The sequence below is a fragment of the Aplidium turbinatum genome, chromosome 5 (assembly GCF_918807975.1).
Source record: "Aplidium turbinatum chromosome 5, kaAplTurb1.1, whole genome shotgun sequence".
NCBI classification, from domain to species: Eukaryota; Metazoa; Chordata; class Ascidiacea; order Aplousobranchia; family Polyclinidae; genus Aplidium; species Aplidium turbinatum.
In genome coordinates, this window is record NC_137476.1 from 9,529,882 (window position 1) to 9,549,207 (window position 19,326).

Consider the following 19,326-nt stretch of genomic DNA (forward strand, 5'->3'; position numbering starts at 1 on the left):
TCTACAGAGCACAAAATTTCTGGTTAAACATACAATCATGTAGGTTAACATTCAAACGTAGGCTACATACACAGATAGAGGACACATGTGAATAATAGATTAGGCTACGATAAGGCTTTGAAACCGACCAAACGTTTTCCACTCCAACTGCAAACTTGCCAAAATAGCCTATGTAGGCTGGGCAGCGCCAAAACAATGTAGGCTGGTCTATATCGCTGATGAAGTGAATTAACGCGTAGGCTACGTTGTGAACTGCACCATGAATTCCTATAGTTGCACGGTAATTGTAACCAGTCCTCATACCCAGTTTGTGAATGTTATTTCACTGAACATACTCTTGACTCTTCAATTTCTCCTTCCTACAGCTAACCGAGTCAACGTTATGATGCGAAAGAAATTTCCGTTACTCCCTAACTTACAGATACCACAATCTTAGATTGTTTCTGACCCAACAACTCAGGTTTGCGGGAACGATAAAAAGTAGGCTTACAAAAAGTTGCCGTATCCAAAACGAAAATGTGCTGATTTGTGCCAGACTCTTGGTTGTAGGCTTATGAACGGAACCTACAAAATTACGCAGTTTTGGCACGAAACAGCTTAATCCACTTTTTGGATTTTACTCTATTTCGGTATCACAAACTTAAGCTGTTTCTGATAAAACACAAGGATCGACTTGCTTTAGCTTAGCAACCTAACATCGGGAGCTTCCACTCTCGCCATGTAGGCCTAAGGCAACGTTGGCAGGCTAGTCACTCTCCCCCGCACACTGTGCGGCGCACAGTAATAGCATCAGCCAAGAAACGAAATATACACATTAAAACCAAAATAAGATTTTCGAAAACCAATAAAATTTTATCCAATATAGGGTAGTTTATAACCCATAAATAATGTATTGGGTCTACCAACCCTACCAGTTGTTATAGCCTACTTATACGATACCTTTTCCTGTTGGTAGTAATCTCATATAGGCTACAGTAGGTAGGATAATAGCCTACGATGAATAATTTACTAAATCGCGGACCTTGAGCGGTCATTCGTTTGCTGATGCACCACTATATGTGGTTTTGATAACACCATATCCACACATAAAAACACGTTTTCAATGTGAAAGATTGAGGTTACAGATGTTTGGTTTAAACCAAAAAACAATAATAAAAAGGAACTTGAATTGTTGAAGTTCGATACGAAGAAGGTCATTCATCCTTGTCGTCTTCTGTATCGTCGTTTTCGCTGGTCCACAACTAAAAATAACAAGATTTTGATTTGAGATACAGTTTTCAAATCAAACCAGAGTAGCCACACTGCCACACATCGCCGCTGATGGCTACTTGCCAGTTGCTACGCGGGGTTTCTTTTTTTCCTGAGCCTCTCATCACCATGAACAGGACAGTTTAGCACCCCCTAACTATCGCTACGGTAGGCTACTACAATTGGCACGTTGATTCGCTGTTGCCGTTTAGCTTTTACTTAAAAATCGGAACTCTTGTGCAATTGTAATTACTGTATTAAGTAAATCATTTCTTTAAACAGTAACACAATTTGTTTCTCGGCAGCCGATTTATAGCAAGAATTGACAGCGATAGACACCGTGTTTCGCCCATGAGGCTATCGCTGTCAATTCTTGCTACAAATCGGCTGCCGAGAAACATATCGTTGATTGGATAGTCTGAATGGCTAGCGTGGAAGCTACACCGTTATGGTTAGCGAATCGCAGCTGCTCGCTGTACTAGCGAGTGCTCAGCCTTGTGCTGATAGCCGGGAAGAGCGCCCCTCTTTTCACAAGTAACACAATTTGTTAACCCGAGACCAACATGGAATCTAGGCTACAGTAGTGAGTAAAAAGTGTGTCGATATTATTGTGTCGCTGTTATTTGTTTAGCCTGCAGTACAGAAAGGAATTTTATATAGGCTTAGCAATTGTTTAATTATTTCTTATTTTATTTATTCTTCAATTCAAAACCAATGCCATCCTTAGCAAGAGAACATCTGACAAAGGGGAACGAGATTAGACGAACTCGAGCATACCGAGCTGAGTCACACGTAATCAGTTGATTAGTTGTTGTGTGAACAATTTCTCAATTCGAGGCTTGGTGTCGGTCAAAACCACTCTCATGAAGTGGGAAACTTACATTGAAGGCCGTTTAAGCCAATCGTATTGGCTTGAAGTGTAGTGGAGAATGTCGTCACAAAGGTAGTCTAAAGTAAATGAAACGGTCTTTTCAAATCCTTCCTTTTCCAGTGCAGAATGGAAATGTACTGCAATCAACTCACCATTCCAGACATAAGTAGGCTAACTAAGCTGTAGCTTGATTAACAAATTTTTGTTTCACGACTGTGTAGTTTATTTTCAAATTAATTAAACCTTTCACTGTTTTGTCATATCATTCATGTCCACCATGGAGCGTTACTGGGGCCTATCCATTTTGGATCTGCTTGTTCTGTGGCGTGCGTGTATCTTTTTTATGGTGTCTAGTGTCCACTAGGAGAAAGAAGTGAGCAAAATCATTTCTGTAACCCTTTGTCCGATTGACTACTCTCAGCAGGTGTAATGCTTAGGTTACATAAAGATTGCTACGTAGGCCATACAATACATGACAGTAGGCTATTTCATAGCGAAGACTAGTTGGCACTAGGCATTGCATGTGTGCATCAAACATTCCTATAATAACAGTGGCTCACAAAAACTTTGAAAGCCACTGCTTTAGAAACAGCGAAAAGTTAAGCACGCTCGTATATAATGCTTACCGTTAAGTTGTCACGAAGAAGTTGCAAGATCTGTGAACTGTCTTTGTACATAGAAGTACCGGATGGTATTTCGCTCAGTTTTGCAATAGCTTCATCAAAGGCCTAATTAAAAGCAACGTTAGACTACCGTATAACCAAATGTAAAAAGCTGAAAATGAAGAACTTCGATATTGAACTGCCGTAAAGTTATGTGTCTGCATACTTAAAAACGAAACGTTGAAAATACAATTGCATTTGTTGAACATTGTATTCGTTGTGATTTCATTGTATTCATTGAACATTGTATTCGTTGTGATTTCATTGTATTCATTGAACATTGTATTCGTTGTGATGATCAGTAACAAAAACAGTTCAACTAAGTTGCTCACTCACCAGTTTTGCAAGTTCACAAGCTCTTTGATGCTTTTCTTCGATTTCATAGTGGAAAACGGAGAAATTAAGCGCAACACCTAACCTCACTGGGTGGTAGCTTGGCAGTTTCTTTTGACATAGGTCGTATGCAGCGATGTAAGCTTCATTAGATTTTGCAGCTTGCTCTAAATACAAATTTTATGCACATACAATTTACAGAAACAGTTGTTTGGGGAGACAAATGTTAAATATAGGCCTATTCTTTGTGATACTTGCTTTACAATAACCAGTTCGAAATTCAAAACACAACTAAATTATTCCTCACGAATCAAGCCACTGATTAGTCATGATAAATCCTTTCCATATCCATCTCGTAGCAGAAGCTTTGTCGCATAGGTACATGGGCCTCAACAGTCATTTTTGCACCCTAGCAAGCCAACCACGTATTAAGTTTTTGATTTATTGCTTTACTCTGTAAGGAGATTTCTGTATTAGTTTCAGTGTATCAAATTACCTTCCGTGTAAGATAAATTGATACATTTGAGTGACGCTTTTAACTGACCATAATTGTGTTCTTCATTCCTTATGTAAAATACATAAGTAGCCTCAACGTAGGCAAAGTGCGGTAACATACCAACAGCACTGTCACAACGAGGCTATATCTTTGAAAGGAACAGTACCGTAGCCTACTAACTGTACTGTCAAGTGCGCCAGTGCGCTACTTACGTTTAGTCGTTTACTGAAAATATCTATTTGTTCACCATATTATGACGAATGTGCAGTAGTGCACGCTATAAATGACCACGCAACTATCTCACTCCTAGCTAGTCTAATTTCACACTGGTTGAACTTGTCAGGCTGTCAAATAAAAAATAATGTTTACTAAACGCTATAAACTTGACACATAAATGAAAATCTTCTAGAGGGCCACATATTATTTAAAATCGGGACCGTTCCACGAGCCAAAACGTTAAGCTCGCGGGCCACTTTTGCACACCCCTGACTTAAGGAAAAGGACGATACTAAATGAAGTCGCACCATTGCGTTTGTCCGTTTCTGCAAGCATTACTTCGGTTTCGTATCGATGATAGTCTCCTTTCATTTTGAGGTAAAATATCTTACTCTCGTCATTTTCTGCAGTCTTCAAAAGTGAACCGTCAATGAGTTCCTGAAAAGTAATGAATGCGATGGCCTGCTTTAGATAAAATACTTCGTTGATGTTAAATATCCGGATAAAAAATAATAGACTTTTGAATCTTTGGAACAAACATAGCCTACTTCAAATATTTTTAGGCAAAAAACATTTTTGACAGTCCAAGAAGTAAGGTTTTACTTTTCAGACCAATATTTGTTTGAAAACCACAGATTGATGAGGTACGGTAGGTGTCAGAATCGGGAGTGGGCATAATTCCAAATAGCATAGAGTTCTAAAAACTATGAAAACCTGCAAGAGCTTTTGACAAATAGGCTACGTTTCATCTGATGTGCAGTAACTAACAACAATCTTAGTTTAGTAAACTATTAGGAAAGAAAATTAAGATATAAGCTAATTAGGCTTCACGGTCTTGTTTAGAAAAATAAAACATAGCCTACCACAACTTCATTGCATATGTTGGTTAACTCATTTCCAATCAGTTCCTGGTAATTCGTTGCCACTTTTAACTTTCCTAAGTTGTGTTTTTTGATGTAGGAAATAACTGATCTCCATCCAGACCTTCTTGCCCCAACCAAGTTCTTGTAAGCTGAGGAAAGCAGGTTTCTCTCCTGAAAGTCAGTTTATGTAAAAGTTTGATGACATTGAACAAATTGAAACGATTTTGACTGAACTTATAGAAACTTAATCTTGGCAGCAAAACATCAAACCGTTTAGCCTATAGTTGAAACGTTGTTATTGTTGATTTTAACTCCTACCGTATTTAAAGTAGCCTATTGATGCGTGGATAGTGCACACCTGCCTTTGAAACACTCTGTCGAGCTCTTAATATTTGTGGATCTACTTTTTGTTGATAAGAAACCAGTCTTTTCTTTGATTTCATGAAAAATTATTATTATTTCAACCAATCTAGAAGTTTACAATTAAACTTTAAATACAGGTTAATTATATTGAACTCAGTCAAGGAATATACTCGTAAGCATAGACACTTAAGTCAGGGGGCAGGTACCTCCTGTTTTCAAAAAGTTCGAATTCTGGCAAATATCTACAATTGTTTGGGCCAAAGTTGGTAAACCAAAAACAATAAAGTTACATCAGTTAAAAAATTGCAACTTGCACAAAATTGGTAGTGTATAACTTTTATTCAGCGCACTGTTTTGTGCAGTGACAAAAATGACAAAATCTTGTTTATTTTGTGCACTTACAAGACAACTGTAGCCTATTAGGCCTATATTGATTTTGAAACCTACAAAATGTGAAATTATCTTGCTTCTGAGTAATTCGTTTATGAAAATGCTCAAATCAACACGATGCAGTTGCACCAAAATCAGCAAAAATTCCTAATTTTATTAATTTGCACAATTGTATCATGCCAATTTGAGTACCCACAAGGTATCAAACTAATTACATTTGGTCAAATTCTCACGCAACGGCCCAAAGAAATATGTGGTTGCCCACTTTCTTGAATGCATGCGATACAGATTCTGTGCTATATTACAGATTCTTCATATATTACAGTAGAACTCGGTTAATCCGGATTCGGTTAATCCGGATCTTCGCCTAATCCGGATAAAACTGGAGATACAATTGATTTGTAATCTTTTTCTTGAGAAACAACTTTGGATTATCCGGATTATTTAATCCGGATCTTCGCCTATTCCGGACAAAAGTTGCGCTTTCTCTATCGCTATATCCGGATTTGCCCGACAGTTTTGCCATTTTATGCTAAAACGTAACGTGGCTTATTGCTTATTATTGACGCCTACGAAGCCATGAAAACGCTGCAGCGCTATGGACTTAGCAGTTCTTGCCCTGGCATGGAAGACTGTGTCTTCCAAATAGAGGGCCTACTTATGGACCAATGAGTGAAACAGCGACAGTCAAAAATTACGGATTTCTTCCGTTCATGAACAGTATTCCCTCCTAACGCAAAATTCGTGCGCAAATGCCCAAACTCGTACTGTAACTTGAAAAGATTTCGGTGGAATTTTCGGTCGTAATGTCGGTGACGTTTTTCCAATCGAAGACTTTGTTTGACCATGGTTTTTTGTAAGTTTTCCATAGAAACTCGTCTTCGGTAACTGTTTTCAAAAGTTTTGAGTGACTACAGATTATTCCTACACGCATGTCTGAAGATGTAACTTTTGCCAGCGTGTTCTTGCGTTAGACGCAGAGTCTACAATACATTCATTTTACATGCATACTGCATTTCAAAAGAACTCTATCACTGGGTCGCTAATGTGGTGATCGCGCGTCTCGGAATCGGCAGATGACCACACTAATGCGTTTAATTTCGGTGATTTTTACCGATACCCTTCTATCTAGGTAACGTCAGGCTTGATAGAACCGTCATCGGTTAATCCGGATCTTCGTCTAATCCGGATGGAATCGCCGGTCAAATCAAATTCGGATTAACCGAGTTCTAGTGTATGCGCTACCGAACTATTAGCCATTAGAATTAGTCAAGGATTCTATATCAAAAATTCACTAGGCTTCCTCCTCTATGACATTTCAAGTAAATCTCTGATTATATGTGCGAAATCGCCTGCTTTTATAGACTGTTGGAATGTTCTAGTAATTTTCGCAGCATGTGATCTATATCGAACCAATTCTGATTCAGCACAACGGTCAATAAGTACAAGAAAGTTCCAAAGCTCCAGAAAGTTCTAAGTGGTAAACATCATTGATAAGGAAAACGCTCTGTTACATCATAATTCTGTACAACCTCGTAGTAAAAAAAATGGAAGTGTTGCACAGTACGATTGCAGATGCAGTGAAATGAGCTGGCTGAGCGAATTTTCTAGAAAAAAAAAATTCTAATTCCCCCAAAATGCCCATCATAAAATTCCGGACATTTGAGCATTTTTTAAAATTCCTTTCGGACGCAAAATTTAACACTAAATTCCGGACATGTCCGGAATTTTCCGGACGGTATGGCAACCCTACCATACACGCGCTATTCAAGAGTTACAATAGATAACAAGCTAGAATCAACACATCGATAATCCTTCGAAAAAACTATCCTCTTCTTCAGGCATGCTTGGTAAATTTAGAGATTTTGTTCCTAGAAAATTTTCCCTAAATGTTTATTATAGCATTGTACACTCTCACCTACAATACGAAATTACCAACTGCGCACCGACAAAATACTTGAATAGAATTTAAATTATACAAATAAGGTGATTAAAATCGTTACAGGAGCATTTGAAATGAAAACGAAATTACTACCGCTCTATCAAGATAATGGTATACTAAATGTAAATTCTACTCATAAACTAGAAATAAACAAATTTATGTTCAAATTTTATAACAACAAACTAACAAAGAACTTGAAAAATTTCTTTACATATATATCATCTATACATTATTACAACACACGACGCTCAAGTTCCAATTCGCTTTGCACTCAACAAGCAAATACCCAAATATTTCAATAAAGTTTAAAATGCATGGAAATCAGGGTATGGGACAATTTACCTCCAATTATAAAAAACACATGAAATAAAAGCTACAATTTGTTTTGTAAAACCTGTAAAAATGCTTCTTCAGTAAACAAGAGCTGCGACAATCACTATCTGATTTTATCTCCAATGTCATTATTATTTCTCTTTTGCATTGTTTGCCTCCGAATTTACTTTTGCTTCTTTTTTCATTGTGTCAATTTTTTTTTAAAAACGCAATACTTGCTGTTGTATATCTATTTAAATAAAAGAGTGCAGACTCGACGACCCCCACGATTTGTTAGGGCTACGGTCTTTCGCGCTCTTTTACTGAATGATAATAATTGTGATTTTATTTGCGCCCATTGCGATAACATACAGTACACTGCGATCACAGATGCGATACAACAGACGACAGGAAGCAGCGAAGTGACATATAGTCTTCGTGTCAGCTGCTCTCCTTAGTTTGGCTTGCCAATAAGTGTCTTTGCGGAGACACAGCTGCGTGCTCCAGAGCGGTGTCGAACCCACGTCCTTTCGTGAGAACGTACGCTGCGCAGACGTTCTTACCACTCGGCTCTCTCTAGCCTAAATGCAAACTGTTTGTTTTTTGTGTTTTTTTTTTATGTATGGTACGGTTGTTTTGCATCCAAATAAAAATAAATGACCACCCATCCACAATTTCTACAATTCCATTCCCGTCTGGAAGATCGTTTGCTTGATTAAAGATATGAACCTTATCTTTTCATCCCCCGATGCTTGAATCAAGTATGAAACTCACATTTTTACTGCTTTATGAATCTTCATTTATTTTAGCCATAAGAAATATTGGAAGACCTTTAAAGACAAAATTGATATCAGCCCTACAATTATCATTTCTGGAAAGCAACATTCTTGCTCCACAAAAATTGTTGGTCCAGTGCGGCTATGCTCGCAGGGATCAAGGCTGAAAATGAATTCAACAAACTATCGCCTTTAAAATGCAAAAGTAATAAGCTAGGCAATTTAACGCATTAGAGAACAACTGCACGCCCAGCAAGCAGGTGCTACAGAGAAGCCCAATCCGGATCCACATCCACAGGATATACACTGTCTAACAATTCTATATTCAAGGAAAAGTTACGACCAGTCTAAATTACATAAGCTATCATGTTGCATATCTCGATTTTCTTGAATATGTCGACTTTAATTTTACAATTTTGAAGATCTGGCCCCAATTACAGAATCATCAAAATACTTCCTATTTTGAAACCACAGCACTTCTCAAGGCTATGACTTTGGACCAAACATTACGCCCCACCCAATCTCAATTTCAACATACATCCAGCTCCGTTCAGCATCCAGACACGTACAAATACTGCCTATACTTTACGTATAGGGACGGATTAGCAAACTGAACAGGCCCGGGAATTCAAAAAATTATAGCCTATACAAGCTACGATACTCATTTCACAAACCATTCAGAAAAAAAATAATCATCATCATGTTCCTTTCTCGTATTGAGCGTTGGAGGCAAGTTGCCATTGTTCACGATCATGAGCTTTTCGTACCGCACTTTCATATTTAAGTTTCGTCCATTTAGAGATGTGTGTTATCCAAACCCTTCTTGGTCTGCCTTTGTTTCTTTCACCATTTATTTTCTCTTCTATTACTGACCTTTGTAAAAAGTTTTACTGTATAGTGTTAGTGTGTCCGAAATATGTCAATTTTCTTTTCTTAATTGTTTGAAAGAGAATTTCGTTTGAATTGAATTTGGATAATACTTCATCGTAAGTGGTATTTTTATTTCCATGAAATTTTTAACATTCAATCAATCAATCAATCAATGTTTTATTTGTCAGTAACAGGAACATAGGTACATGTTTGAAATATGCAATATACACAGTACAAAAGTTACACAAGTTCCCATACCGACAGGGAGACAACGAGACGACCATACGGTCTACTAGTCAATTGCCACCCTACGGAAATTACGATTTTGCCATTTAAAATAAGCTTACAAGAGAAAAATAATAATTGAAACGTTCCCGCGCTTCAACAACAGCATACGCACAAAAAAAAACATATTGATGATAACGTAGGCCAAAACACAAAATTCCATGAAGCAAGCAGAGAATAATAAAGTTTCCGAAGCAACTGACAAGTTGGTTTCCATAACATATCACTTACGATGCACTGTAGCTTTGTAAAATTAACGTTTTGATCTCTTTTTTGAAACAATGAAATGATAAGTTTTTTAGCCTGCTTGGAACCTCTGACCAGAGCATTGGTCCCAATACCTGCATGGACTTCTTGCCAAATTCTGTGTTTGATCTGTTTATAAAATAATTGTTGCCTGTTTGATATCTTGTGTTATGCTGATGAATAGATGAAGCATTTGTAAATAAATCACAATACGTAGACGGATACTCATTCATATGAACTTTGTACATATGTTTTTTTATTTCAATGTTATGTATGTCTTTTAGTTTCAAGATGTTCATTTTGAAAAATAAAAAATTAGTGTGAGCATAGTAACATTTGCCTGTATGTCTAGAGTTTGAAATATTTTTTTTTTCATTTTTTTGTGACAGTGTTCAGAATTGTATACAAAAGTTGTTTCTTTTTGTTGTATCCAGGCTTACTCCTAGTAGTTGAAGATTTAGATTAAGTGGACGGGATTGCAAGGAAACCAATCTTTGTGTTCACCTTGCTAAAGACACAGCCACATGCTTTGTAATTCAATTCAGTAGGCCAAAGCATTATGGAAGACCGTAGGCATTTCTCTTTAGAGCAGCTTTTCTGGCCCGATCGAGCCCAGCTATTCAATCAAGAACATTGTTTATCTACTCTATTCTTCTTTCAGATTTACATTTTCCACAAACCTCTCCTTCGATAATAGCTATAAAAACCAAACTATCTCCCCTTCTTTTCCAATGATCAGATTTGGGAAGCTTCTTCTTTATGACGTTCTTGAGCATACCTTCACTTTCCAGGATGCCAATATTGTTTCTCATCCAATCATTCGTGTATCTATCAGCCCAACTCACCCTCAGCACTTGTCTCCATAGGTATAAGTGCGTCCTATACTTGAACCAAGAAACGGGGGATGAGAAGATAAGGTTCTCATTGTACTAATCCATCTGCATTAACTAGAGTAGGGTGGCCACTTTCTCTCGGCCGCCTTTCCTTCAGCAACTATGCTCACTCAATTTATTACAACCTGGTTAGAGGTGAGCAGTGTTTGTCAACAACCAGTCTTCAAAACCACATTTTAAAAGCATTAATCATATTCTCCTCTGATTTTTCTAATGTTCATGTTTTGCATCCGCAGAGCACAACACTCTTTACTGAAACCTTATTTGCCAGTTGTACTTTGAAGTTGATGGTATAGGGTCTATTGATTTCCAAATATCAGTGAGACTATTTGGTGTCCAGTGTACTATATCCATCTAGTGTGATGTACGATCCCAAGTACTTCAATTTTTCTACCTTTTTGATCTCTTGACCACCAATTTTTACTTCTCCGCTTTCATGCACTGTTATTATAGCTGTCTGGCCCTATTAATTGATAGACCAATTTCCAGGATAACTTGTCTTATAGGGCTCTCTGCAATCTCCGCAATTTTTTCCCTGCTGTTCGCTACGAGATTTGTGTCATCTCCGTACTTCACATTGAAAATAATTCTTTCCTCAATAACTTTTCCACTCCCCTCACGCAGACCGCGATACACCTGTCTCATTATCACTTCTCCGGTGGCATTAAAAAGAATATGATATCAAGAAGCCTTGTTTGACACTCTTTTGGAATTAAAAAGATTTTGTTCTTTGATTCTCGACTCGCACCATTTATGTTGCCTCGTTATACAGCTTTTTGAGTATCCAGATAATGGTGGAGCCAGATATGGAGCCAGATAAAAGAGTTGCCCAGATATAGCAACTTAATTACCTTTAATTCCGTTTAACGAATCGCTAAATTTACATTTTGGTTGAAACATTGTTTATTTTCCCAGATGCAGTTCTTGTGATTTCTATTCGCCTTTGAATTTCAAGGTCACACCATGACCTACTAGAACTGTGAACACGGCCAAATATGTTGCAATTTGAGGAAATTTCTAAGAGTCTGAATTGTTACAATCATAGCTATGACAAACTTTTCATCTTCCCATTTCCAGAAGTAAGTAAAATAAGCAATATTTGCACCTAGACATATTATGTTTAGCTTGTTTAACCGAAGTTAAGTATGTGCGTTGAGCACAGTTTACACAATAATAATGTAATATGTAAGACTTTTCAACTGCACCCTGGAGGTAGTATCGTTTGGTGCAATTGCATGTTCCTATTAAAATATCAAGGATTTTTTGTGGATTCTACTGTATGTTGTAAGCTGTCCATTTGATGTGCCAATTTACATTTGAGTTTGTTTTGTTTTTCGCCAAGTTTACTTTTGCAAGTAAACTTTGTCTTTTGGCGAAAGATCCTGCTATACAAAAAACCTAACGACTGTATGATGAGACTACCTTCAGGATGCAGTTGCAAAGTCTTACATATTTTACATTAATATTATTGCATACATTGTGCTTAAATACATATTATCTAATCTCCGGCAAAACAAGCCAAAAATATGTCTAGATGCAAATATTGCTTATTTTACATACTTCCGAAGTAGTGGGAAAATGACAGGTTTGTCATGGCTATAATTGTAACAATTAAGACTCTTAGAAATTTTCCCAAATAGCAACATATTTGGCCGTGTTCTAGTAGGCCGTGGTCATACCTTCCATCTTCAGCTACTGAATGTCCAAGATAGGAAAATTTTTTTTTACATTTTGTATACATCTATTATCAATTATACACTAGTTTAGAGTAGGCTAATGGAGTGTCTGGTGATTTTGAGTTTATCAATGCTTTGGTTATTTTTATATCATTTTTTTTTCATCTGAATTAACATTGTCTAGTGTTTCTTGAAGTTCTTCTAGCGACTCCGTCAACAGAACACTATAGGCTATCATCAACATTGCGCAAATTTGTTATGTTTAAAACTTTAAACACTCAAGTTTAATCCGTTTCTTAGTACCAACGTGTCGAAAAATCATATCTGTATATCAATTGAAAAGGCATACAAAAACTACATACTCTTGGCGTACTCCACAGCTCATGTTAATTGCATTAGACCAGAGGTCACCAAACTACGGTCCGCGGGCCGGAACCGGCCCGCGAACTGATTTCATCCTGCCCGCCACGCGCTGCGGAAATAACAGCTGCGCTATACAACTGTTAAGGAAAAAAGTTACAAAACATTTTTTAAAGTAGGCTACTGACGTTGCTGTTGAGCTACATGCAACCTGCTAATGATTTTTTCATATTGTTTCTTCTTATGTTTCTTTTATCATTAGGCCACCACAAATGGGGACACGGGACAGCCTAGGTCAAATTTTGAAAGATGTAATGCTGTTTCAAGAGTACGATGCCTTTCAGAGTATCACAGTAGGGGATAAATTTTCCAGCAATCTTACGATTTTCATCACAACTTTGCTATTCCACCGCTGACTTTGTTATTTATTGTGCTCATTACAAGTCAATGGAGATTCTAAATGGTTGTATACCTTTTCGCAATTTGCATCCGGCCCGCAGCTGTTAATCTCGCAGCAATCCGGCCCTCAGGGAAAAAAGTTTGGTGACCCCTGCATTAGACGAATCTTTTTCAATGCGAATGAAGGTTTTTTTGATTCCAATAGCCTACAAAGATTAATATCTTGTGCAAATTAAGCATACGCCTTGTGTGCATTGTGCACTTAAACTATGTTTTTTCTTGGTACAGGACATCATTAGTAAATAACAGTGATTGCCTGACTGGTACACATCCACAAATTCAACCACCCACATTCAAAAGTTCAACTGACCAACCAGGAAAGTTTTCAAATTCCTGTGGGCTAATTTTCCCTCACTTAGGTGCCGTGGAAGGGGCGGTCTGTATGGCAGTTAGCAAAATACTAGAAAAGGCAAAATAGTCACTTGTCACGATTTCTTTCTATCTCTTACCAGGAAAAAGACTTGGAAAGGTTCAATGACGTAGTTTAATGGGTTAAACCGAAAAGCAGTCAATTAAATGTCGAATAATTCTACTAGTGAAATGATAATCTGACTTCTTGAAGAACTTTAACGAACGGCTTCTCAAATAACTCTAATTTCTGCATCAACTACCAATCCACAACTCATAGCACAACTCTCATAACCAACTCAATAATAATCATCATAATAATAATCATAATTACACAAACTACACCACTATTTATATAGTTGGTTGTTCAGTCCAGTAACTTTGAGAAGGTAACGTAGTGTTGCATCACACGAACTCATCGTCGGTCACGTAGCATTTAAATGTAAACAACAGAAGTCTCTAGAATGTCACGTAGGGCCGAAGGTTGTAGAAAACACGTTACATAATACAGATTTCGTCATCAGAGGTTACTTTAGGTCAATACCCGATAATAACACATCGCTCAAGAATTCCATAATAAAAACAGCACATTCTGTCAAGACGCAAAGCAGCCCGACGCGAGGCTTTGCACATTGATTGTGACATACGCCCCCCCTTAGAATATTGTTGCAAACAATATAACAACACAATCAATACAAAACACACCACAAAACAATTAATTACTCAATAAATCAATTCTCATAAGTCTATCGTTGCATGATCTACCAACGATAACTTTTATCAAAACAATAGTCACGTTTACTGTGAAAGTTTTCAACGTCCTCAATGTCTTCAGTGCATCGGCGAGCGAGATGACCCATCTTCCTACATCGGAAACACCTCCTCTCCGGACAGTCCTTGGTGAGATGACCTTCTTTGTGACAGTTGTAGCAAGCCTTTTCATCAAAAGGGCAGCTCCTGGCTATATGTCCAATCTCCCCACATCGGTAGCAGTGGTTGTCACGGCAACGCCTGTTTTCTGAATGTCCGCCGTCAGCAACACACTCCCTGGCGAAGTGTCCGCGTCTACCGCATCTATAGCAAACTCCAAATGGTCGTCGCCTGCCTCTTCTCCTCGGTTCATCGCGCTCATTGTATCCGTCATCGTGAGATCGTTGCTGATTATCTGCAGAACAATCTCGAGCAAAGTGACCATTCTTGCCACAAGAATAACAAGTAACTTCAGAATCTCTCTCAATAACATTTCCGATTATAAGATCAACTAAAGAGTTTTGTAAACATAACGCTTTCACAGTCCCACTACAATATGGAGTTTCGATATATATCCTCGCTAACGGTCCTTGGATTGAAGTATTATTTATCGACATCACAATTCCAGTTTTTCCCGTTAATTGACTGTCTTTAACCAAATCTCTCCTCACTATTATACCAGTAGAACCAGAATCACGTAAAACTTTTACCTTTTTGTTTCCAACTCTTCCATCCACTACTGGCAGGTAATCTTCAGGTATTATTTTTCCGCAAACATCTTCATCCGGTCTCTCTTCCCCAAGCGTGGGTTCAGGAATCATTAACGCACAACCGCATCGATAAACGTCCGTTGGTTTATCTTTTCCAGACTGATTGGATAGGGAAAACGACTTGTCCTTGCATTCCTTCGCTTCGTGTCCTTGCCTATTGCAACGATTGCACCACTTCCTCGATTCCTGATGATTTCTATTAGTCTTCCTTCGGCAGTTAACAGATTTATGACCTAAGCCATTACAATTAAAACAACGTACTTCTCTTGGAACCGCACCTCCTTTAAAATTATTTGTTTGCTCCTCGTCATTATCGCATGACAACGTTTCTTCAGTCGACAACTTCTCATCATGAGCAACTAAATACTGTTCTGCCACACTGGCTATTTCTTCTAGATTCTTTGGACTTCTCTCCATTAGATAAACAGACACATATTTTGAACATGAATCTGTGAATTGTTCCTTAACTATAAGGTTTGCCAATCCGTCCAATGATTGTTCGGCCCCCGAAAGTTCAAACCATTTTAACAAAAGGTTTCTTAAACGTTCAATAAATTGACCTGGGCTTTCGTGTCGTTCAGGCTTTGCCTCACGGAATCTTTGACGGTATCCATGCTCGGTAAAATTGTATCGCTTTAACAGAGCTAACTTCAATCTGTCGTAATTCATGGCTTCTTCTTGCGAAAGTCTTGAATATACATCAAGAGCTTGTCCCGATAATAACATGCTTAGCTGGGTAGCCCACGTCGACTTCTCTAATTTGGCTATTGTAGCATATCTTTCAAATCTTAACAAATAACTATCCAACTCATCTTTTTCTTCAACAAATGATGGCAAATCTGGACGTCTAACTTGCGCCACAATAACATCTCGAGCATTATCATTAGTAGAATTAGATCGCTCACCAATGTCCAGCTTTTGTCTTTCTAATTCAAGTTTTAACTTTTCCAATTCATATTGCGCTCTTCTTTCTTCAGCTTCTGCTTCGTACTGCCATTGAGCACGTTTTTCTTCAGCTTCTCGTTGTGCTTGTTTTTCTTCAGCTTCGCGCTGCGCCCGCTTCTCCTCTGCTTCGCGCTGCGCCCGCTTCTCCTCTGCTTCAGCTTCAAGTTGTGCTCGCTTTTCCTCAGCTTCAAGTTGTGCTCGCTTTTCCTCAGCTTCAAGTTGTGCTCGCTTTTCTTCAGCTTCAAGTTGTGCTCGCTTTTCTTCAGCTTCAAGTTCTGCTTTCCTTATTTCACGAGCAGCTCTTCTATCTTCTCTTTCGTCAGCTTCTGGCTGAGCTTTTTGGGCCATTATCTTGTGATACTCTTCCATCACAAACTGAGACTTTGTCACTCAGCCCCATTCGTTCAGCCATGCTCCATAAGTCTTCAATCATCTCATGTTTGACGGTATCCGCCATTTTGACAGCTTGTTGTTAATTTATTATTCTTTCAATAAACCTTTCGGTATTGTTCGGTTTTTCTAATCCGTTTTTCGGTTTTTCCCGGACAAGCCCCCAGAATGTCACGATTTCTTTCTATCTCTTACCAGGAAAAAGACTTGGAAAGGTTCAATGACGTAGTTTAATGGGTTAAACCGAAAAGCAGTCAATTAAATGTCGAATAATTCTACTAGTGAAATGATAATCTGACTTCTTGAAGAACTTTAACGAACGGCTTCTCAAATAACTCTAATTTCTGCATCAACTACCAATCCACAACTCATAGCACAACTCTCATAACCAACTCAATAATAATCATCATAATAATAATCATAATTACACAAACTACACCACTATTTATATAGTTGGTTGTTCAGTCCAGTAACTTCGAGAAGGTAACGTAGTGTTGCATCACACGAACTCATCGTCGGTCACGTAGCATTTAAATGTAAACAACAGAAGTCTCTAGAATGTCACGTAGGGCCGAAGGTTGTAGAAAACACGTTACATAATACAGATTTCGTCATCAGAGGTTACATTAGGTCAATACCCGATAATAACACATCGCTCAAGAATTCCATAATGAAAACAGCACATTCTGTCAAGACGCAAAGCAGCCCGACGCGAGGCTTTGCACATTGATTGTGACATCACTAAAACAGCTACGTATTGGTTGTTTTATTTCCATTGTGATAAAAATTTAATTGACCGGCAAAAGCAGTGATAAACAGGCTGTGGCATGAATTAAAGGTACGATGCTGATGAGTCCAGCCCCATTAGCAAAGTAAGTGTCTATCGCTGTCAATTCTTGCTGCAATCGGCTTCTGAAAAACTGTATAGGCCTATGCCTTACTACAGTTTTCAAATGGAAGAGTGTGTTTTAATGGAATTCATAGCGTTTATATGACTGATGATGTAAGGGAAGGCGGGGCAAGTTGTGCAACGGGGCAAGTTGTGCAAGTCCCCGTTTGAAAGGAAATAAATAGCGTAATGAATCTTTAACGCCATTATTATATTTTACCTAAAATGCCTTTGAAGCACGTGAATCGCAGTTATCAGTTTTTTGGGCAGGTTAGGCTTGATCAACGATATAAGGTGTTAAGGTCTTAGGATCTAAATTCGGATGCAAACGAAATTTTGATTTTTTGGATGCACAGTAGAACTAGTCAAACTTTAGCAGTAGGGGTCAGTAGACATATGATGTAGTTGTATTCTCGCAGGTAAAATTTTTTCGTACATTTGCTAGTTTTCTTGAAATTTTTTGTTCTTTAGAAAAAGTGTGAATGGGGCAAGTTGTGCAATTGATGACGGGGCAAGTTGTGCAACTGTTCCTGTAAACCGCCTTTGTTAATTTACAAATGTCCTAGCCTATTAACCATTATTGCATAGTTTCAAAGTCTTCCACGTGAATGAATGTAAAAAATGACTAGTGAATGAATGTAAAAATAGCTGATTTGTTAAATTGTCTGTACTTTTGCTGGCCGTAATATGTTGCTCAACTTGCCCCTAGTCAAAACGAACGATTGTTGTTGCTCAACTTACCCCATGGTGCTACACAGCTTGCCCCATGGTGCTGCACAACTTGCCCCGGACAAATAATCCGGGGCAAGTTGTGCAATCGTTACTTAAACTTGAATACAGTGCAAAATAGTAAATAAAACCAACCAGCAGTTTTTGTCTAAAAACTTGGCTTATTAGCATGTTTTTAAGATGCAATACTTGAGTCTTCGAAAAAGTTAGTGAAATAAAAAAAATTAGATTTAAAAAAAATCTGCTCAACTTGCCCCGCCTTCCCCCTACGTAGTAGCCTAATTGGTAAAACTCTGCTTTTAGGTGTATTGGAATAATTTCAGCCCTTTATACATTAAAACTAAAACATAATTGCTTTCCAAATGAATTTTGTTACAACTTTATAAGCTCAAAATGCCATCCTCACTTCGTTAGACAGTGTGGTACCCGTGTTAACGATTTCTTTTAAGAATTCAACCATATCCTCATATCGCTCTGATTGCTCTGCCCACGTAGCCAAGTCAAGTTTCTCCAGTCTGACAGGATTCGTTTCTTCGCTTGCTGCTAAAAGAAATATATGTTTGTAAAATTTTATTTTAAAATAAAGTTTATAAAAAGTTAGTTTATAAAGTTTATATAGATATTAGATAGTGTAGGTTAAAGTATTTGTCACAGTACGTTATACACCACTTCTAGAGATGGGCAAAATCACCAGTTTTAAATTGAATATGTTATTAAAACTACCAAGAATATGTGTTCTTGCAGATAAGATCACCAAAATAATGTAATCTTGAAGATTAGATCAAGATCACTTTTTGTGTACTTGAAAAATGTAGTTCCTGATAGTGATCCGGTTAAATGTACGTATTGTTAACTCTTGCTTTTAATTTAGTGCTGGCCAAAAATGGAAGTTAGTGGCTTGATATGACCAATCGTTGCTGTGGTTTGAGTAGTATTGCAACGTCACACTCAAGCCTTAACCACTTCGGTTATGTGGCCTATACCCGGACTGGATATATGGGCAAATTTTGCATTGTCATGCAGTTGTACTGTATCTTTATCAATGGTTTTATACCACCAGTTTGGATGGAGGTCGGCACAAATGGTTGTCTTGATTGCGTCACTGCTTTTTTTCCATTCGCTGGATTTCCAAGTTTTTTTGTTTTTGTTTTGTAAAGCAAGTTAACCGTTTTCGAATTACGTCAACTAAAGTATCAACCCTGTGGCAGAACTCACATGGTTGGATGCCTGAGAGAATGGGTAGA

General features: G+C 37.9%; 3 protein-coding genes across 3 annotated transcripts in view; all 3 read right to left on the reverse strand.

The window, feature by feature from the left end:
* Positions 1 to 14,272, reverse strand: part of LOC145770741 (uncharacterized) — a 251,215-nt gene extending 236,943 nt beyond the window's left edge. The window contains exon 1 of the mRNA XM_082582444.1: positions 14,241 to 14,272. The gene's annotated coding sequence lies outside the window, so the exon portion shown is untranslated. The remainder of the gene's footprint in view (positions 1 to 14,240) is intronic.
* On the reverse strand, positions 68 to 18,603 carry LOC145770743 (14-3-3 protein beta/alpha-like). The gene is made up of 6 exons (XM_082582446.1): positions 18,489 to 18,603; positions 4,690 to 4,860; positions 4,135 to 4,264; positions 3,118 to 3,281; positions 2,746 to 2,847; positions 68 to 1,241 (listed from the first exon to the last, which is right to left on the reverse strand). Exons 1-6 carry the CDS (start codon positions 18,540 to 18,542, stop codon positions 1,194 to 1,196), a joined length of 669 nt encoding a protein of 222 aa, XP_082438572.1. The 5' UTR covers positions 18,543 to 18,603; the 3' UTR covers positions 68 to 1,193.
* LOC145770102 (uncharacterized) lies at positions 14,497 to 15,180 on the reverse strand. Its single transcript, XM_082581690.1, has 2 exons — positions 15,070 to 15,180; positions 14,497 to 14,774 (listed from the first exon to the last, which is right to left on the reverse strand). Exons 1-2 carry the CDS (start codon positions 15,178 to 15,180, stop codon positions 14,571 to 14,573), a joined length of 315 nt encoding a protein of 104 aa, XP_082437816.1. The 3' UTR covers positions 14,497 to 14,570.
* Positions 18,604 to 19,326: the final 723 nt, after the last annotated feature.